The sequence below is a fragment of the Pungitius pungitius genome, chromosome 14 (genome assembly GCF_949316345.1).
Source record: "Pungitius pungitius chromosome 14, fPunPun2.1, whole genome shotgun sequence".
Lineage (NCBI taxonomy): Eukaryota > Metazoa > Chordata > Actinopteri > Perciformes > Gasterosteidae > Pungitius > Pungitius pungitius.
The window spans coordinates 17,978,017-17,998,146 of NC_084913.1; the positions used below are offsets into that span (position 1 = coordinate 17,978,017).

At 39.4% G+C, this 20,130-nt stretch overlaps 1 protein-coding gene across 1 annotated transcript in view; it reads right to left on the reverse strand.

Moving 5' to 3' along the window:
• Positions 1-291: 291 nt before the first annotated feature.
• The window catches only part of apoba (apolipoprotein Ba), a 34,172-nt gene continuing 14,333 nt past the window's right edge, over positions 292-20,130 (reverse strand). The window contains exons 5-25 of the mRNA XM_037485749.2: positions 18,631-18,778; positions 18,220-18,372; positions 17,404-17,528; positions 17,243-17,313; positions 16,681-17,137; positions 16,373-16,517; positions 16,156-16,302; positions 13,475-13,686; positions 12,059-12,260; positions 11,797-11,967; positions 11,293-11,496; positions 10,986-11,159; positions 10,695-10,900; positions 10,418-10,600; positions 10,174-10,304; positions 9,738-9,948; positions 9,398-9,570; positions 9,131-9,306; positions 8,743-8,864; positions 8,245-8,618; positions 292-7,901 (exon numbers count right to left, since the gene is read on the reverse strand). Of these exons, the coding sequence (XP_037341646.2) occupies positions 2,068-7,901; positions 8,245-8,618; positions 8,743-8,864; positions 9,131-9,306; positions 9,398-9,570; positions 9,738-9,948; positions 10,174-10,304; positions 10,418-10,600; positions 10,695-10,900; positions 10,986-11,159; positions 11,293-11,496; positions 11,797-11,967; positions 12,059-12,260; positions 13,475-13,686; positions 16,156-16,302; positions 16,373-16,517; positions 16,681-17,137; positions 17,243-17,313; positions 17,404-17,528; positions 18,220-18,372; positions 18,631-18,778 (9,619 nt within the window). The 3' untranslated portion in view covers positions 292-2,067. The remainder of the gene's footprint in view (positions 7,902-8,244; positions 8,619-8,742; positions 8,865-9,130; positions 9,307-9,397; positions 9,571-9,737; positions 9,949-10,173; positions 10,305-10,417; positions 10,601-10,694; positions 10,901-10,985; positions 11,160-11,292; positions 11,497-11,796; positions 11,968-12,058; positions 12,261-13,474; positions 13,687-16,155; positions 16,303-16,372; positions 16,518-16,680; positions 17,138-17,242; positions 17,314-17,403; positions 17,529-18,219; positions 18,373-18,630; positions 18,779-20,130) is intronic.

The following is a 20,130-nucleotide window of genomic DNA, read 5'->3' on the forward strand; positions in this document are numbered from 1 at the left end:
CCCCCCAGACACTTAGTGCCCTACGCGCAGCACGTGATGTGCGTGTGCGGAGCGCCGGCACTGGGCTCAGGACTACCAATCCCGCTGCGGACAGGACTTGGATCTGCACACGGAATACAGTTGCTTGGGTCCTAAAATTAGGCTGCCAGTTACCTGTATTTGATTTGGAAAATGCATTTTCCCAAATCCGAAAACTGCTGTCTATTACCTGCATGCCTGTAGATACTGTGGGGTCAAAACCTTGATTTGAACATGCTGGCTTGCAACGTCAAAAAAATCACCAATCGTAAATTAAAATCAAGAAGCATTTAATAATTAGCAGGTTAAATTACATTACAAAATGAATGACGCTATTTATAGACCAGTCAACTTGTGTCTGGAGGTGCGGAGCTTCTTCCCTCAGTAATTGGCTGGCTGTGATGTCAACAGCAGCTCCGCTCAGCTTGGCCATCCCCTTGACCATTCTCCATTCCAAACGATGGCCACACCCAGCCTGTTTGTTACCTCTCTATCACCATCATGAGTTTGAATCTGGAAGCCCTCATTGACCTAACTAATCTTCAACTTCATTCACAACAACACATTCAAAGATTATACATTATACATAATATTGGATTTAATATGTCACATTTATCATCTAAAACCAAGCACATACCTATCATAATATGGCATAACATCATCATCACCATCATATTACTAATATCCCCAACATAGCATCATACTTGATATTTCCAATATACTAATTCTCTCTTCATGAACATGATATTCAACTCATTTTATATAGCCCAGTATAACAAAACTGACCACAGACCCTGCAATCTTTACACATGCGGCAACCGCTGAACCGAAGCTTTCACATGACACAGAAAAACTTCCAAAAAAACATCAATAGTTACAGACAGAATGTGTACAGAATTGGATGACGCAACAACATATGCAATATGCTTAATCCATTTTATGTAAATGATCCAATTGTATACATAACATCAACATACCATAATTCTTACCACTAGGACTCATTTTATGAACGATGGATTTTCTTTTATCTATGATACTTCAAAGCTAATGTTAGGGATGTTTGAAGTAGTTTTCATTTTCATTGGTTAAATGGTACTGTAAACTCCTTGCCACGCATGTGTCTACACAATACTGGAATAGATGGTGAGGAATTGTAACTTCCATGTTTAGTATGACCGGATTGTACTTGAGAATTCCCAGAAGGTCTTCTAATGTACAGGAATGCTAACTGCATTCAAGAAACCCAGATGGCCTTCCATAGATCCTGTCAGGTCCATGCATACTAGATTCATCATTAGACGCAAGAAAATCACGTAAGGATGAGAGATGCCTGGTGTTCCTTCCCACTCCAAGTGATAAACTGATTCTCTGAGCTGATGGGGAGGTTAATACGGATTAAGTCCAGCATGACTCAAACTATTTGGATAACTTGCCTCTATGTTCAGTGTAGCCTTGAAGTTTGTTAAAGGAACTTTTCTTTTCTAAATTTGACTAAAGTTCCTTTTTGACACTGCACTTTCCATTTGTTGTTTAAGCTTTGTTTAAGTGGTTCCTGTAGGTCCGTGTTTGGATCAGAATCCTGAAAGTTGAATGCAGGATACTGGAATCAAGGTAAGAACTGGCTTCCATTCCAAGATTTCAATTAAGGTTCCGACTGTCTATTTCTATGTTTGACTTTTCAATTAAGGTTCCGACTGTCTATTTCTATGTTTGGCTTCCATTCCAAGATTTCAATTAAGGTTCCGACTGTCTATTTCTATGTTTGACTTTTCCCAGGTAGATGTCTCTAGTGACACGTAATAAGTTCATATGAAGGTTTAATTTGCCTACAATCTCAATCAGAGGTATGTTACATATGTATTTCAGTTTTCTTCTTGGAAACAACATTTGGCTTGGTAATGGTATTTCCTGTGAGTTATTGATTCAATTTCACATTGAGGAAGGGGAGATTCATTTTTGCAGTGTTGGTTAGAGATGCTTCCATGCACACTCATGATTCGCTTCCACGTTTTATACTCTAGGGAGCCAGTTATCGTCCTCTCTCTCTCTCTACAGACTGATGGTGCCCTGCATCTTTCCATTTAGAATTTTAAACACAGATGTTAAAAATGTGCCATACCGAGAAACAATGTTGGACTCATTATAAAGGCCAGTATTAGCACTTAAGGTGATAACAGTAGACTTGAAGTAGAAGTCACAAGTTATGTTACCCAGGGCTGGGATCAACACCTTGTTCTGAATAGTTGGTAGTGTGAAAGTGGGCAGCTTTATTTCATTTAATGTTTCTGGAATATGGACTACAGGTAATTCCATAGATGGTAGCACAACCGCATAGGATGGCACGGAGAAACCCAGTGCTGGAAGTTTGAAGCTCGGTGTGCTGACTTCCTTTGGAACAAAGTAGCTAAAGGCTGGCATTTCAGCCCTGATGGCAGAAACCTCAATATTCAATAATGGTATTTTGTATCCAGGGAAAGTGAAGAATCTAGGAGGCAGTCCAGATGTGTCCCTAGTTTGTTTTGTATAATGGACCCTTGCTTGGTTATAAGAATCTTTTAGAAATGTAACTACTTTGTCTCTATGTTTCTCAAATTGAGCCTGGAGGATGTAGACATTATTATTAAACGTATTATAAATTGGTTCAAGGTGTACTTCAAAACTATGGCTATCAAGGTTCTTGAAGTAATGAAGCTTCAGATTGAAATCGAATGACTGTTGAGGATCCGTTAGCAAAGTTTCAAATCCAGCATTTTCCCACAGTGACACGTCTCTGACCCCAGGGGTTTTAATCTCAAAATAAGGTACAACTATTGCTGGGATAGTTAAAGGAACAGCCAAAAAATCCAGCTTTGCCTCTCCATTTGCAGATGATTGAAAGGAGATGCTTATGTCATTGTTTTCTGCTGTGAAGTTCTGACTGTACTTGTACTGGTTGAATCTGGCCAAAGTAAACGAGCAAGCACGCTGCTTCTCAGGGTTTATTATGACACCATAATCATGCTGCAGATCAACTTTACCAGTAAGTTTAAATGGGAACAACATGTTTGAGTTTACTCTATTCTTAACATCAAGCACAATTTCAAATGGATGAGCAATAAATTCTAGCGAGTTGGTCATGAATCCAGTCAAACTTCCAGCTAATTCGGAATCATGAAAAGCTGTCACCTCAATGTTTAATTGCCCAATATCAATCTCTCCATTTAAAACCATAACAATCTTCTTGACAGATGGAAATTCATTTTCACATCTAGCTTCAACAATAATATGGCTTAAAATCACAGATTCAGCAGTCAGTGTTTGCTTTGATTTCATGGCCTTACAGGTTGTTTCTCCTACCATAGTTAATTTGGCAGTGCCAAACTGTATGCTGTATTCTAAATTGCTGGTGTGTGTACCTTTGTCAGAGTAGTCTTGAAAGGACCACTTTCCATTACCAGTAGTTTCACTGGTCAAAACGACTTTGCCTGATTCCATGGTGGCTGCTATTTTCTGTTTCATTGATGCCTCACTGAAAGTTTCAATTGATGGGACGTCCAAGTTGTGGTTATAGTTTGTGTCCATGGTTGCAGAGATTCTTTTCTTCAATGTAAGTGCTATATTGTTGACCAAATCTGACGTGTACATTTGAGTTGTGGCCTTGCTTATGGTTTTAGCAGAAGCCTCAGCAGAAGAACCAGTGAGTGTTAAGGATCCCCCATGATCAATTGAGAAGGCCACGTGTGTAACTTTCAGAATTTCAGTTAAAAGAAACTTGTTCATTCGTGGAGCTTCCAACCTAGCATTGGCTTCAAAGGTGTATTCAAAGGGTTCAATGGGTGATTTGCAATGGGAAGTAATTGAAACTGTAAACTGAGTTTTTTTTGCTGTGGATGTGGAGTTCTCAATCTTCCCTATAGTTTCCATTGTGTACTGTGGGGAGTGCAATCGAAATTTACCCTGGAGTTTGCCAAAAAATGGCATACAAAGGTCGCTCGGAATCTCAGGTAATTTGTTCTCTGGAATTGGAAGCATTGTAATTTCAAAGTCCTTAAGATTTAATTTGGGGATTTTGATGACAGGGAAAAGTATTTCTGAAAGGGTTATTTCTGGGACGGTGAGATCCTGTAGTTCAGGAAGATAAAGCACTTTTAGGTCCCCAAAAATTTCTTCAGGGTCAGGCATTTGAATCTCATATTTTCTGATGCTATCTATTAGTGTAATTATATGTGCTTTGATCTCCTCAAAGTCTATGATAAAGGCAGGAATTTTGTAGGAGTTAAGGATGGTGAACTCAGGGACAAAAATACGAGCTGGGATGCTAATCTCCTGCATTTTGTTCAGGTTTACTGTAAATGATGAAATGATAAGGTCAGTGAGAGGTACAGTGAAAGTTGGGACTACAATCTCAGCTTTCTTTAGTGCACCCAGAATTATATCCACAGTTTGCTTTATCTGTGTAATGGTGTCATTGTCATTGGTCACTTCTATAATCCTCTCTATCAGTTGGTTAAACTGTGCAGAAACATAGTTAACCACATTGCTGTGGGATTCTCTTGCTCTTTGAAAGTAAATATTCATTTCCTTTCTTATATCCATGTCAATGATCCGTTGTTCAATGTCCTCAAAGATATCCTGCACCTTGAATTTGATGTCATTGTAAAACGTAACGTCAATCACATTTTTCAATTTCTTTAGAGTGTCAGCAACCTTTGAGTTTTTGAGTTCATTCAAATATGCGAAGATGGAATTTTGGATCCCTCTGAGAAATTCCCTTACTGCCTCAATTTTCTGTGCAATCCCATATAGTTTAATCTGCTCGTTGATATAATTTGTTGATTCAGAAATTTTCTTGTTGGTCTCATGAACAAATGTGCTGTAGTCAAATTTCTTCATTGAGTCAACTATTGAAGAAATGTTTTCATTAAGGTCATTAAGGATTTTCCTAACCTCAATTGTTCCGAACTGGCTTATTAAATCTAAGTGCAGAAGCTGCATAATTGTATTATCAACTAATTCAAAGTTGATAGATTTCAGACCATCGACCATTGCCTGGACTGTCTCTTCGATTTTGAATTCTTTGATGAGAAGCAATACCTGATCCATCAATTCTTTAACCATACCATTAAGATTGTATTTTAAAAGTGTATCCATAGTGTAAGAATATACCGTATTGATTTTGTTAGGGATTTCATATTCGTCAATCCAGTTAACAATAACATCATTTATAGATTCCATCACGTTTGCTATCTCTGCAGAAGGAATTGTATATGATATCTGCTCCACATAAAAAGATAAATCAATTGAGAGAAGTTGATCCTTTATCTCTTGGAAAAACGCACTGATGTCAAAGTTTTGAATAGCCATTTTCATTTCGGACAGTTTGTTTTTGAATTTCTCCAAAATTTCAAATTTCAAATCAAGATCACGTAGCCATGCTGTGCTGCTGTCTGTGAGCTTCTGCAAATCAATCTGTCTGATGATGTCCTTGATGGTATCTAGCGCTTTAATGAGTGACCGCTTAATTTCATACTTCTCATCAAAGGCCAAAAGCTGATTTTCAATTTGTAAAAGGACATTTGTTATCTTTTCGGCAAAGTGGCTGTCCTTGACATAGTCTTTGATTGTGAGGATGATGTCACTCATTGTGGAGACAATGTCCATTACTATATTCTCCATGCTCTCTCTTAAGTGTTTTATCACAAATTCAAAGTCATCCATTGTTACAGCAAAGTCATTGATTAAATAATCAAGTTTTGCGTTTACTTGATTCACTTTGTTCTCCAAGTCCATTTTGAGCATAAAGTTGCTCACTTGCAGAGGTATATGATCTAACTTGGCTCTAAAGTCAATAATTAGCTGATTGATATTTACATTTTTGATGAACTGTTGAATCAATATCAGTGCATTTGCAAGTGTGTTCTTGAGCTGTTCAAAAGCTACAGGGAAACGCCCAATGAATGGGAACTCAATGATATGACAGTCACTGTTCTTGTCATACTTGAGGAAACCAGCTATACTAAATTCTTGTACTTCTGATCTCATGTTGCTGCTTAAATTTCCAAAACTGTCTGTTAATATTACTCCTGAAAACTCAAATCCAACCTTCAAAGGATTATGGAAAGCACTAACATCCTGGTTATAAGCATGGTTGTTCAGCTTAGATTTTATTTTCCAGATGAGAGATTGGTCCCTTGGTGTTAGGAGGCCATCAATTTTGTTTTCTAAATTACTGGAAGACTTCCCACTCGGATAGATATGCGTGGTTGATACCTGGCTGTCATGGGAGTATGCAAGAGTTAGGGCTTCTGTCTTAACTAACAGCTTACTATACAGCTGTCCGGTGTGCTTCCCATATAGATTAATTTGTCCATCACTGTTGACAAGAGAATCAATAGTGAGACTGAAAGGCAGTGCCATGGTGCAAATAGTGCTTTCAAAACGGAAGGGCTCAGAATTTATTAGTGCCACACACTTTGACTTAGAGGATAGTCCAGCAAACTCAAGTTCACAGTTGTGACTGAGCTGAGCGTCAATTACATTCCCAGTCACGCAGTATTTCATTGAACCAGCCATATTGTCATAATTGAGTTCATAGGTATGTTTAATGTTGTGGTGTTCTCCATAGGCTACCTTTGTACTTCCACTCAGATCAACCGTAATTGGCTCAAGCTGCATGTGGCCTTCGTTGTTCCAATTAAAATCATGAAACTTGAGGTAATTTGTCATATCCAGTGATGTAAGAAATGCCTTCATATGAACCTTGCTGTCTTGTTTGTAGTAAATATCTTCACAGATGAAGTTGTTTGTCTTGGAGTGAAGGGCTAGCGTCCATAGAGTGAGGGTCAGTGCATGGCTATTTTCTGTATTAATCTGCTTCCATTTTCCCATGTTATTGATAGCAACGGTCAGGGCTCTACGGTTGAGTACAATATCCATGTTGTTTCTTGTGGTTGCATCGTATACATGGCCTTTGAGAACACCACTCAAAGTGGCTTCTGTAGCTGTGATTTGACCGTCAATGTTCAGCTCTCCTTTGCTTTCCTCTGCTATCAGTTTTGTCTTTGAGTATAAGGATGCTCTATTGTTGTCTATGGCACCACTGAACATATTCTCGACCATGACAGGACTGCACTGAATGATATTAGTTCCACTTACGGTCAAACTGTGCATTCCAACCATAACAGAAGCTTTGTGCAATCCACGAACTGACTGAAAGGTGATGGAACCTTCAGAGTTTGCCTCAAGCCCATTTGAATCCAAGGATCCTTCTATAAGTGAGTAGGCCCCATTTGTGTCATCATTTGCCTGTGACTCAATTTTGAGGCTGACCTTATGGCTGGACATATCCAGCTCAATTTTGTTATTGAGTGACTGACCCAGGCTGGTGGCAATGGTGTTGCATTTCATGGTCAGTTGAGCATTTTTATACTTGAGATCTGCCACATGCTTGAAAGAATCCTCCTGGGAAATTATTTTGGAAAGCATATTCAACTCAGAGTTTGCGTAAACTCCAATGATGATGTTGTGAACATCAAAGAATGTTGAGTTTAAATACAGGGTTGACTCTCCTCTTCCTTTTCCAACTATTGGAAACAGGTTGTAGCTTTGAGCGTAGCTGGTATCAGTATAGAATGAACCTATTTTAAGTGATCCATCCATAGTGCTATCTCCGGAGACTTCATCTAAATCTAGAGTTGAAGTTGACTGAGCAAAGTAGTAGAGGGAGGCTTGCAGGCCCAATGGACTAGAGGCTTTTATATGATAGTTTGCTTTTGCATTAAATTCGTTGGTTACTCCTATTGTTTCTATTACACTGAAGTTAGCATCAATCAGTCCATGGTTGAAGAAACTATTTAAAAGATACTTGATATTACCATCAGCACTTACTGATATCATACCGGTTCCTTAAAAAAAAGAAAGAAAAAAGATTAGTATAGCTTTACTAGTAACAGAACAGGCCTAAGATGAAGAATGGGTTTCCATAAATCTGAACATGATCTATGATGGAATCTTAAATCCTGCTTTCTCTTATAAGCTCAATAAGATTGTATTCCAGATGTGATCTTATCCGAATAAGCTAAGTTTCACAAAAAATGTATTAAATTATTTGAACCAACTATCAGTAACTAGATATGTCATTATTTTTAAATGGTATCCTTCATGACACTTTCTCTTACTTTAATCTAACAAAAGCTTGCATCATCTTTCATTAACTATTAGACATTAGCATTTGAAGAAGATGTTTACCTTCAAACTTGTATGCCAGTAGGTTGAACGGTGATTTGGCCATAGCCTTGTATTGTGCAATGTAACTCGGGACATTAACAGTGTTGTTTCCCCCAGAGATGGAGCCTTCCCAGTTGTAGACATTGCTATTGATCTTGGTGGATGCTTCAGCAAGCCCGAGAAAGGGAACAGTAAAATCGAGAGAAGGTGGTATGGTGAATGCCGGTAGTGAATACTTTTTGGCAGGGATATAAAGGCCTATAACTGGTAAATATATAGGAGGAATAGACAGCGTTGTTGGGATGTTCAGATCCTGTGACTTCGTCCCTCCATGTGGAAGTGGAAGTGAGATAACCATCCTATCCGTGTTGAACTGGTATCTGAACAAGCTGTTTCTGTTGAGGTAAAGGAAAATGTAGTTATTATCATTAAAAAATGTCTACATAAGACTAACTAGTACAACTGAACCGTTGAGTCAGGGTTCATGCCAAGTAATACTCTTGTTTAGTAAACACTTACGACTGCAGAAAAAGCTTCTCAGGCATGGCTGCCAGGGTGATATCATAGATCCTCTTCCTATGTTTCCGGTTCGCAAGATAGGGGATGCGTGCTGTCAATTTATCTAGCCATATATCACCTGCCTTCAGGGTGACAAGGTAAAATACATTTCAATGACATCCATAACTGTATGGTTTGGAGTACTCAAGAAAAATCTTGTCATAGAAATATGATATCTTTCGTTTTACAACGAGAGATATTATATTATTTGAAGTTTGATAGCATTGTTCCAATATCCATATAAAAAATAAAAGATGTATGTAATGTATCCATGGGCCAGGGTTCATAAAAAAGGACATAACTGAATGTCCAATTGAGATGGACTAAAATTAAAATGTCAAAGTTCTACCTCAATTCCTTTCATGACTATATGACGCAGTTTCATATCAGTCTTTGCCACTTTCTTCTCAAGGATATGATCAATGATCTGTTGCAGCCTGTTGTGATAATCGTTGATATTTAGGATCAGTTTCTCAATCTCTGAATCCAGATTTGATTTCAGTTCCACTTCAAACTTGTCAACATCTGTAAAGGAAAAATCCAATGCACGCTAAAACATACAAATGAATACATGCTCCACATCTCTCATGTACTAAAGCTGTGAGGTACCAGTTACCATATTTGAAAGAAGCTTTCTGTTGATAGGATGTCTCAGGAAGATTCATGACCGCCTCTAAGTCCACGACTATATCCTCATCCCTTCTCAGGATTGCAGTGACAGAGGCTTCGGTTTTCAAAAAAGGTATTAGCAACTTGAGTTGCAGCATGGCGTCCTTCATCATGTCAAGCCTACAGATCCAGTTGTACAGGAGAACATATAGGTTGATAATAATTTCTGCGATTCTCATCCACTCATAACCTGCTTGAGAAATGATCCCAAAACAACAGAGAGCACAGCCGAAATGTCCAAATTATATATTAGGAAGGATTAAAGAATTATTTATCGAGCAATGTACCTTGTGTGTCCAACAAGAGTCAGCTGAGGGATGTTCTTGCTTGTAACATCCACCGTGATCCCTCTCATTCTCTGCCCCTCTGCATTACTGCCAGTTACAGTCAGCTTGACGCCTGCTTCCACATCATAGTCAGGAATGCTAACCTCAGTAGTGAGAGTGTTCTTGTTGCGGTTGTAGTTCAGAGATGCAGTGACTTCTGATAAACCATACCCTAGTAGCAGCAGAATTTAAACTTAATCAGTTTACATCCCTACGAACTGGGGGCTTCACAAAGTCTTGGCCATATTAATGATTTAAGTCATGGTTACGTAAGACAGGCTGCACGTCCAACTACTTTGTGAATTGGCATTCACACTTGCAACTGAACATTAATTGTAATGTGTGGAATAGACACATAAGCCCAGACCAGAACACTCAAACACAAACATAACAGTACCTTCTGCCCTCATGGTTAGCTTCAGTGACTCCACTTTATGCCGACTTTTTTTACCCTCTCTGAGCACTCCATGACTGAGAGTGGCAGTATACTCTGAAACATCCCCTGTTGGCTGGATTTCTAATGCAAATCTGAAAAATGTTGCTTTCATGAAGACTATCTGGTTTGTTAAAGTCATAAAATACTTCATTCAATTATAATACGTATATATATATATATATATATGTGAATGGTTTACTCTTACTTTTTGTCACCGGTCAGGAGGTAAAATGGGGCCTCATCTATTGAAGTAGCATTGGAGAAACTCACAATTGAGCAAATTCTCAGACCTCGGAAAAGGGGCTGGCAGTTAATTGAGTCAGTTCTCTCCTCAGACAAGGGTGGCACTATTGATGTTTGACTGGAGGATACTGACAGCAACTTGTTACTGTATTTCAAAAAGAGAAAAAAGTGATCAGAGACACTAGAAAACACTAGAAACCACTGAAAGTACTGTGTCCTTTGTAACATGTGCAACTAACCTAATGCTGAACAACTGAGTGTTTGCAATGGGTGCAGGTATCGACAGTTTCATCTGGTTTCTGCTCATGGTGACCTTAGCATTAAGTGAACTCTCATGGTACATATTAGTGTGCATCTCAAGCCCAGCCTCCACATAGTCTGAAATGTGCACCCACATTTGGGTGATGAATTCTAGTCCAACTGAAGGCATAAAGGAGAAGTCACTCTACAAGGTAAAGGATACATACAGATTAGCCGTAAACATGTATTGTATTCAACATATAATCTATAAAGAATAGAATATAAATTACCATGATGTTAGCAGGTGAGTGACTCAGGCCTCCTTTGGCCCCAGGTGCAAACACACCAGCCAAAGAGAACTTCAGAGGAAAGCCAGCAGCAGTAGGTAAAGAGAAAGCAGTCTCCATGAAGATGTAATGCGCAAATACTTCATTTTCACTGCTAGACATCAATGCAAAAATGGCCTGTTGGAAAGTAAACAAACAATATACATATGAACCACAGTCATGTATACCAGTCATGTATACATACAAATGGTAGATTTTCAATTATTCTTTTTGCAAAATTCAGGAAACATACAGGAACAGCATATCTGACCTTGGCAGGTTGCACCTTAAAGAAAACATTGTAGTACATGAACAGAGTTTCAGCCATCTTTGTCATGTCACTGGTCTTCATGTATCCTATTTCAGCACCCAGAAGCCGAAGATAGCCAATTGCTTCAGGGGCTGGAGGGAGATGCACGTCATCCAAGAGCTTTTTGACACCTTTAGAGATATCTTTCAGGAGATTGTGTGAGACCTGGAGGGATATTACAAATTGGTTGTCAATGTCTGGTCATGGATGCTCAATGAAGTTTCCAAACAGAGTAAAATATAGTTGGAAAAGGCAAGGTATCATTGTTATGCTTTATTGACACCAAAATCGAAGCAAATTATTCTCGTGAGCAGATTCCATGCCGAGTCAATGAAGGAAATTTACTGAAACTAGTCAGGTAGGTAAACTCGCGCAAGTAAGACGTTGCAAAAACTTGCTTCGCTTTTGGTGTGAACGCAACATTATGGTATTGAATGAGCAATATATGGGCGTTTCGTCTTTTACCTGTCTCTTCATTCTGTATCTTTCTGGAGCAATTCTATCCAAGACCCCCTTGAGCATCTTGGCTTTGTCACCTGCCCAGTACATGACTTTGGAGATGGTGTCAGGGAAGAAACCTTGTTCTCCGAAAAGAGCATCAATTGTTGGTTCAAATCCTGTTCCCTCAACGAAGACCTTGAATGTGGGAAATTTCTAATGTTTAAATCTCTATAGAGCTAGTTTGTGTTTTTTACCACATGCAACACGTTTGCTGTTAAAAACATACCTCAAAAATGTCATAGTTGTAGTTAAAAACATTTAGAGTTGTCTCAAGCATCATCTCCTTAGGCAGAGTATCGGTGCCATCGAAGATGATGTTACTCTGCACTGAGCCCAAAGGGGAGTCCATTTTGCAGTTGATTGACATGCCATTAAATACCTTAGGCAATAGCTGGTCTCTCAAGGCCGATTCAATGTATTCCTTAAGTCTTTAGGATAAAAGAAGAAGGTTATAGTAAAATGACAGTGCCAAGACAATGTTTTTTTAGGTAAGGGTCAGATCCAGGAGCTGTAAAAAAGGGTGTTTGTCCCCCCCACCCGACACATAGCCTTAATATTTAATTACAGATAATGTTTGAAACCCTATTGTCTTATCCTGCTGTTATACCACAATGCTTACATTGGCTTCAATCTTAATCGCTTAAATTAAAGGAAAATATACAAAATCTGCATTAGTTTTATTCCTAACGACCTAATTGGACCTGGAAGCCCGAATCACCTTTGTCCACAAAGTTTTTCTTCTGTGATCTCAGATTGTTTTTCTGGGTTTCCGCCGTGAGATCCGTTTGCTATTTTTCTTTCGTTTGTCTAGTCATGTTCTTGGTTAACGATCGATAATTTCACACACATAAACCCAATCATAGTTACATTGATAAGAGACGTTCCACTCGTCGCCATTCAGAAATCCCTCGCACCCGCTAGTTGCTCCTAGGAGGGAAAGTATTTTCCTCCCCTCGTATTGGCCTTAGTCCATAGCAACAGATAGTGTTGCCATAGAAGTTGTAACTTTGTCTCCCTTTCTGGTTTTGATTTAACGGTCTGACTTCCGCTACTCTTGCTCTCGCTTGCCCCTAGTGTGATAGTTGCTACTACACTTATTGTCACACTCACCCCCCACCGTCGTCCCTTCTCAGCATTCCCCGTTTCCTCTCATCCCCCCTCTTCTCTCCTTTGTGCGTACACACACACACATAAACACACACTTGTTAGATTTGTTAGTTAGTTTGTTTAGTGAGTAGGTTTATAATAACCCTATTATATGCCTGTTATACTTTAAAGTTTTCCTGTGTTTATAATGTGGTGACAGTTGACATACATTACCAGTGCTCGAACTTAAATCCTTCAAAAATCTTCACTCTCAAGGAGTGAATATCGGTTATAAGTCTTGATTTAAAGTATTGGTTATTAGTCCCTGTTAGCTCAGGGTGATGCACCGTTATTTATTCATTTAGAGAATTATCTTAGTGATTATTAATAATTCTGTCAATAATTTAGTTCCATACTTGCTATTAACCCAATACGACCTGCTGCCATTTCCAACAGTAGTATTATTATGTTCCAGATTTCTAATATGATTTCTATCATTACCCCTAACAATAGACATTTGCATTTGCTATGAAGCTATAAATAAATAAATACTTACTGATACATTTGAGGCTCGTCAGAGTTGCGGATGTTTTTCAGGTGGGAGACCACAAAGCTCTTAAGCTGCTCGTCAACCACATTTTCCATGTTGTTCAGAATGTCTCTAACCAGGGCTTGGTCTGGATTCTTCATCAAAATCAAGTAGGCTGCTACACGTTTTTCAACAGGGCTCTGTGCATCCTTGAACACCTCCATGAAGCTGTTTTTGACCTATTGTTAAAATACAATATCAATGTCATCAGGAGGAGATTAGGCCATATTTCTGCGTAGATTGGGTCGTTGCTTTGAGTCATTGTTTTTTTAATATTTTTATCATGGTTGGTTTTATATCTCAATATCTATATCAATATCTCCCCTCTCTCCCAATTATCACAGCCACTAAAAAAGAGAGCAGGAAGCATAGTAGGAGGAGAGGGAAGAAAGTGGAAAGGACAGAGCTAGGTTTGACGTTAGCATATGGAGGTAAATCTGTGTCATCGGGTTGTGAAATAAAAATGTGTGAATTTCTAGCACTGAATATTTATGCATTGAAATTATGCATCTGAATGTTTTTCAATGTTAAAATACTGCAAAAAATTCAACCGCAAAAAATTCAACATTAAAATATTTTAATTTATTTACGGTTGAATTATTTGCAGTATTTTAACGTTGGAAAACATTCAGATACTCCTCCCATACTCGCTGCTCTGCCTCCATCACGGCAGCGGTTGCCACTTTGAGTCTGTCGGTACACTGAAACTGCCTTCGCCCTGCAGGTGAGGGGAGGAGGATTGGCTGGCCCTGCCTCTATAGCACCCTGTGTATTGGATTACAATCTGGTTATTTCAGCCAACCAGAGATGGGGGGACATCATTTACAGCCTCTCTCTTTTTGTTTGCTCACACTTAGTTTGTCCATTGAGGATTGTGGTGAGGGAAGTGGTACTGAGGTAAGGCTGGGGTACCCCGTAGATGCATACACGCAGAAACTATTGTTACTCCACTAGATTATGGGTTGTTGCCACTAATGTATTTCTATTACTTTTGGACACCGTTGTAGAAAAGAGTCAGGCCTTTGGTTTTCTTTTTTCGTTCCACACAGTATTGAGCTAGGCTTGATTTTATTGTACTTTTATTGTGCTTATTTAGTTTGTTATGTTATGTTCTTTTTGATTTAAGTATTGCAAATAAATCTACTTTCTTTACCGGCCTTATATAGTCCCTTAGTTCTTTCTTCATTGGGTGTCAGCACTATTGTTTTCCCCTTAAAAAGGGAAACGTAACAAAATCCAATAACAAACGACCGCTCAGGTTCAGATCAGGGAGCCCAGTCGTCCCAATCACACCTCTCCAGTTATCATCATCGTCGCCTACATGCGCATTGGAGTCTCCCAGTAGGACTAAGGAGTGCCCTACTGGTCATGTGATCACTAGCATCCAAAAGACTATAGCTACTGTTGAAATGTGGTCATATGACTTGGGGTTTAAGATTACTTTACATGTCATTTAGCTGAGGCTTTTATCCAAAGCGACTGACATTGAATTGTAACCCATGCCTTACATTTTACCTGGGGAGCAATTAGGGGATGGGTGTCTTACTCAGGGACACTTTGACATGTCACATGGAGCAGCCAGGATTTGAACTGCCAACCTTGCGGCTCCCAGCGCATCACACTACTCCATGCACCACCATCACCATAGATGTCCATTGCTAAGTCCTGCTATAAGTCATTTAGCAGAAAGTGAATTATGAACAATGTGGATCTGAAATGGATAAAGTATAGAGAGGGTAGCAAAGTTTAATTATTTAGGCTTGTAGTTTGATGGAAAATGTTTTTGAACAACTCATATTAAGCATATTGAAGCTAAATGTAAAAAGGTGATCAATGTTATGAGAGCAGTTGCTGGACATGAATGTGGCGCAGATAAACGGGCAATCCTGGATATTCATAAGGCCATCATTCGATCAAGTATAGGGAGATGGTGGTGCGTGGAGTAGTGCAGTGCACTGGGGGCCGCAAGGTTGGTGGTTCGAATCCCGGCTGCCCCATGTGCTATGTCGAAGTGTCCCTGAGCAAGACGCCTGTCCCTTAATTGCTCCCCAGGCAAAAATGTAATGCATGGGTTATAATACAATGTAAGTCGCTTTGGATAAAAGCGTCAGCTAAATAACATGTACTGTAATGTAATTATGGCTGCATGGTGTATGGAGCAGCTGCTAAGATAACCTTTAGAAATATTAAATATAATTCAGTTCAGAGGTCTAAGACTTTGCAGTGCAATTAAATCTACCTCGAACAGCGCACTCCTCGTGGAGGCGGACAAGCTTCCTGTAAGCCTAAAACGATAAAAATTAGCTACAGCAGAAGCTAAAGGGATCTTTTCTCCAGCGAATGTACAGCAATAATCTTGGGGCTGCAGTGGGTGGAAGAGGTCAGGCCTGAGAGAGTGGTCATCTGCTCAGACTGTGCTGCAGTATTAAACAGCATTAAATCAAAACAAATGTTGCGAGAGGATTTAGTGCTGGAAATATAGCTGTTAATGTTGGGCAGACAAGATTGCAATGATTTAAAAGGGAATACTGAATATTCCTTTTGGTAAAAGGGAAGCGAATAGTTTACAAAGCAGCATTGTAGGCTGGGGTCATCATCCGCCTAAAATGACAATTTGTAATAAATGGTTTAGTGGGTTGTAGCTTTACCTCATCATTAATATCCATCAACCGAAAGGCTTGTACAGCTGCCTTTTGGTTTGACAATGGTATGTCAGTTTTCTTAGCACACCGCAAAATGGAAGATATCAGACTGGGGCTCACAGCTTGCATGGCTTTACCCATGACACCAACAACCTGGAGATGAGAAACAATTAATTGGAGGGCAGCTTCTAACCAGTCAGTTAGAATCTTAAATGATTTGTACCCTCAGGACAAGGAAGGTATTCTCTTTGGGGCCAGAAGGAATATCCGAATCTTCATTAAAAGTTTCTTCCAGGCAGTCATTTAGAAGTGTTTCCATGAACTTTGACACATCAGTGACCACTTGAGTAACCTTTGCTTTATGGAACCTGTGGATCAGATGCAGGGCATATGCTAATCAGATGCTATGGTTTGGATGGAAATTGTGTTCAAATATTTAGTTTGAGAATATTTTCCTCTTGTGGTCAAATTGAATAGTTTTTCTACAATATTAACATAATGGAGCATACGTTTTAGAAATGTTTCACCTACTTTTTGACCGTGTTTGCTAGTGCATACATGATTGCCCTGCTTTGTTTATACTGAGCCATGCTGAGCATATCTCTTACAAGTGTGGCATCAGGATTAGCCTGTAGACTTAGACCATAGATTAAAGCATCCGCCTCTGGTGACAGTCCATCAATTGTCCTGAGAGCCTGGATAATGGCGCTGGTGCACTCTATGGTTCCACACTGGAACAGGGCCTGCCAGGTGAGCAAGTCTGACACATCCAACATCTCCGGGACTGTCTGGCTCAGGGTCTCGTTTCTCAGGACGCGCAGACTGGACACCAGCTTATGAAAAAGGCTGGTCCTCCTCTGACCCTGGTTGGTGCCTGCCAAAGCCATCAGGTCATTTAGAGTGCCCAGGGCAGTGTCTTTCGTCTGAGCTGGAGCTTTATCGTCAGTGTCTTGAAAGTAAAGTGGCTTGCTGTGGCTTGGATTTATGTCTGTGGACACACACATTGTACATTATTTTTGCATTTCCAAAAAAAGCGATAAAAGAAAAACTAAAATCCTTCTTGGCAGACATAACGTCTGAAATTATCACTCACCAAATATTTTGTTGATTATCCTTTTGGAGCTTTGAAAGCTGAGATTCTGGGTCACCTTAGATGAAATTCCGCTGTCCAAGCAAGGCAGATCATAAGGTGACGCAAAATGCAAAGCATTGCACTAAATACACATATATACCTGCACTCCAATGATAACTTACTCAGTGTAAGATGGCAGATAGAAGTGTTTTTCAGTGCACATGGCTACCATGATGTGCTTTCCCTTGTTATCAAACTGATAGTTGCAGTCTTGAGTGCTTGTCATCAGTTTAGACAATGGGCGATGCTGAAAAAAAAATCCCAAAATGTTTGTGCGTTAATGTTCATATACACTTCCAAGTCTCAAGAACATTTTGTGTTCAGGAAACCTGTATTCCTTGTATGTATAAGATACGTGACAATAAACGCTTTCCGATTTTGATCAAGCGGTTTGTAAAAATATGTATTGTTTGCTGTTGTTAAATGCAGCCCCTATTTACTTCATGATTTTTCTTTACTTTCTGATCTTGGATTCTAGAGGAAAGAGAGAAACTGTTTTTTATTAGAAATTCAAAGCAACACGTAAAAGTAACTAATAGACATGGTCATTGATGGTGAAATATTCCTTGTATCAACAGAGTAGTAGTTGAGTCAAGCTCTATAAGGAATATCAGGAACTCGTCTTAGTGATCTCATAGAGCAGAAACAAAAGGAACATTCAACACTGCATATTAGAGATTAAAGTTCTAAGAAAGTTTAACTCATTCATATTTTATTATCTTTTATTGTCTTATGACCTTTGACCTCTAGGATATGCAGAGACTGTTGATTTTAGAATTCAGAGAAATTAAACTTAATTGGCTGAACAAAGTAATGTCTTTCTAGAACCCTTTTCCAAAAGGAACATTTTGGCTTAATAAGGCATGATAAATGGTCACCCTCACACACAATGGTATTACCAATAGTAACCAGGCATTAGCTATAAAGTAAAATCTCACCATTCTTTGCAGCAAGGCAAGGGGACTGTTGACAAGTTCCTTGCTGTAGAACTGGTCACATTGGGACAGATCTCTGGAAAGTTTTACATGTGTGGCTGAGTCCTTTCTGTCATGCACCAGGTAGTTTGTTAAACACTGTCCGTGCACTGTGCTCTGACAAAAGAATAAATATAAATGTTATCTCTTAAATACCTAATGCAAATTTTTACATACCATACGCTACATTTTTATATGCATAAACTTCTCTGTTCACCTCTCACCTTCTCATTAGCTTTCATATTCTGTACTATTTGCTAGCTGGCTGATGCAACCAAGTTTACCCTCAAGGGATAATGCAATTTGCATCCGATGCAATAGCCTTTACTATTAGATTTTAAAATAAGATAATCCAGGTTGTGAGAAGATACCAACCATAGAGCTGTTCTCTTCATCTCCCATGACAGGCACGATGAGAGCTGAAAGGATTCCTCTTTTAATGTTGAGGATGGGATCAGGCTCGTCCGTCTCGGGGTAAAGGTAGACACGGGTCACTCCCTCCACGGTAAACTTCAGAGAGTTCCTGGGTTAAGGAAAGACATCAACTAAGTATAGGCTCACTCTTCAGTATGTGCATACCCCGTGTCCGCTGGATGCCTTCTTGCTGTAGGCGACAGTGCCAACCACCACACCACTGTGCCGCCCTGCCTTCACTGATGCTTTGACTAAAAATAACTTTGAAATAAATAACGGTTATTTTTTTCTTTCAAAGTGTTACAGGTGCCGACGGCAACCTCATGTGGGTAAATTGAAGGTATGCAAAACGAGCTGTGACATCCCATGCCGAAGATTGGATGGATGAGAGAAGACCCGCCCAGAAGTCCCACCCATTCTGAGGATGGCTATTGTGGTGCCCGCCAGCTTGAATGGCCTGACTGGTTGCAGCTGAGGGTGGCTGCCAGAACCAGATTTGGGTGACATTGTTAGCATGAGGAAGCGGGCAAGGTTAAGTTTCACTACTGATACCACCTTTTTGCACTCAACAGATTTGTGTTCTGCGACAAGACGTAACAAAAGGAAACACCCTATCTTCGCATTGCTCAGCTGTTTAATGCCTTACCCTGCAGGTGGCTGGTCATAATTTGCAGACTCCCACCTAGATAAACTATTAGTGGATCGATCAAAAAAAAAAAGTCAGAGATAAATAGTTTGACTCCACAAGGACAAAGTGATTTGCTTTCATCCTCAATGCAGCTGGCCTACCTGTTCAATCAATGTGTAACCGCTAAGATAACAAAAAATGTGATGTTAAAAGACACTAAAAAGTATCAAGCTAAGCAAAAAAGGCGATTTCTTATGAAGGTAGATTTGTGTCTTTATTATGCAAACCGAAAAAATGTTTTTTAGAGCAAATTATTGGCATAACAAGCAAATATTAATGATGCAAGCAGCGTTGAACGGGTCCTCGCTACTCCTTGCATGTCGGGGAACTGGCCGGGCGGTTACAAAGAACCCTGCGGCCGTCGGATGAAGCGTTCGCAAGTCAGTGGTTGTTAACCGTATGGAGCAATGCCAGGAATGCCGCTTTGCAAACTTTATCTTTGACATTATCATGGTCTTAGGCATTTTATGTCAACATGTAAACAGGAGATTCTGATGTACCATTAAAAGTTAAAGCCTCTCAGAATACCATACATGAGCCAATTTCCTTCAATATCTCAATCACCAGAATACATTTAGTCATTTTCAGATTAGATTTAAAAGGAAACATTTAATACTTTCATGACCATTCCACTTCAGGCAGAGAGTACACATCACCATGGTGTGACTTGGTGATAACCAGGACATTCTGATGTACCATTCGAAAATTAAAGGCTCTCAAAATACCATACATGACCCAACTTCCTTCGAAATCTTTTAAAAGGTGTTTTTTTT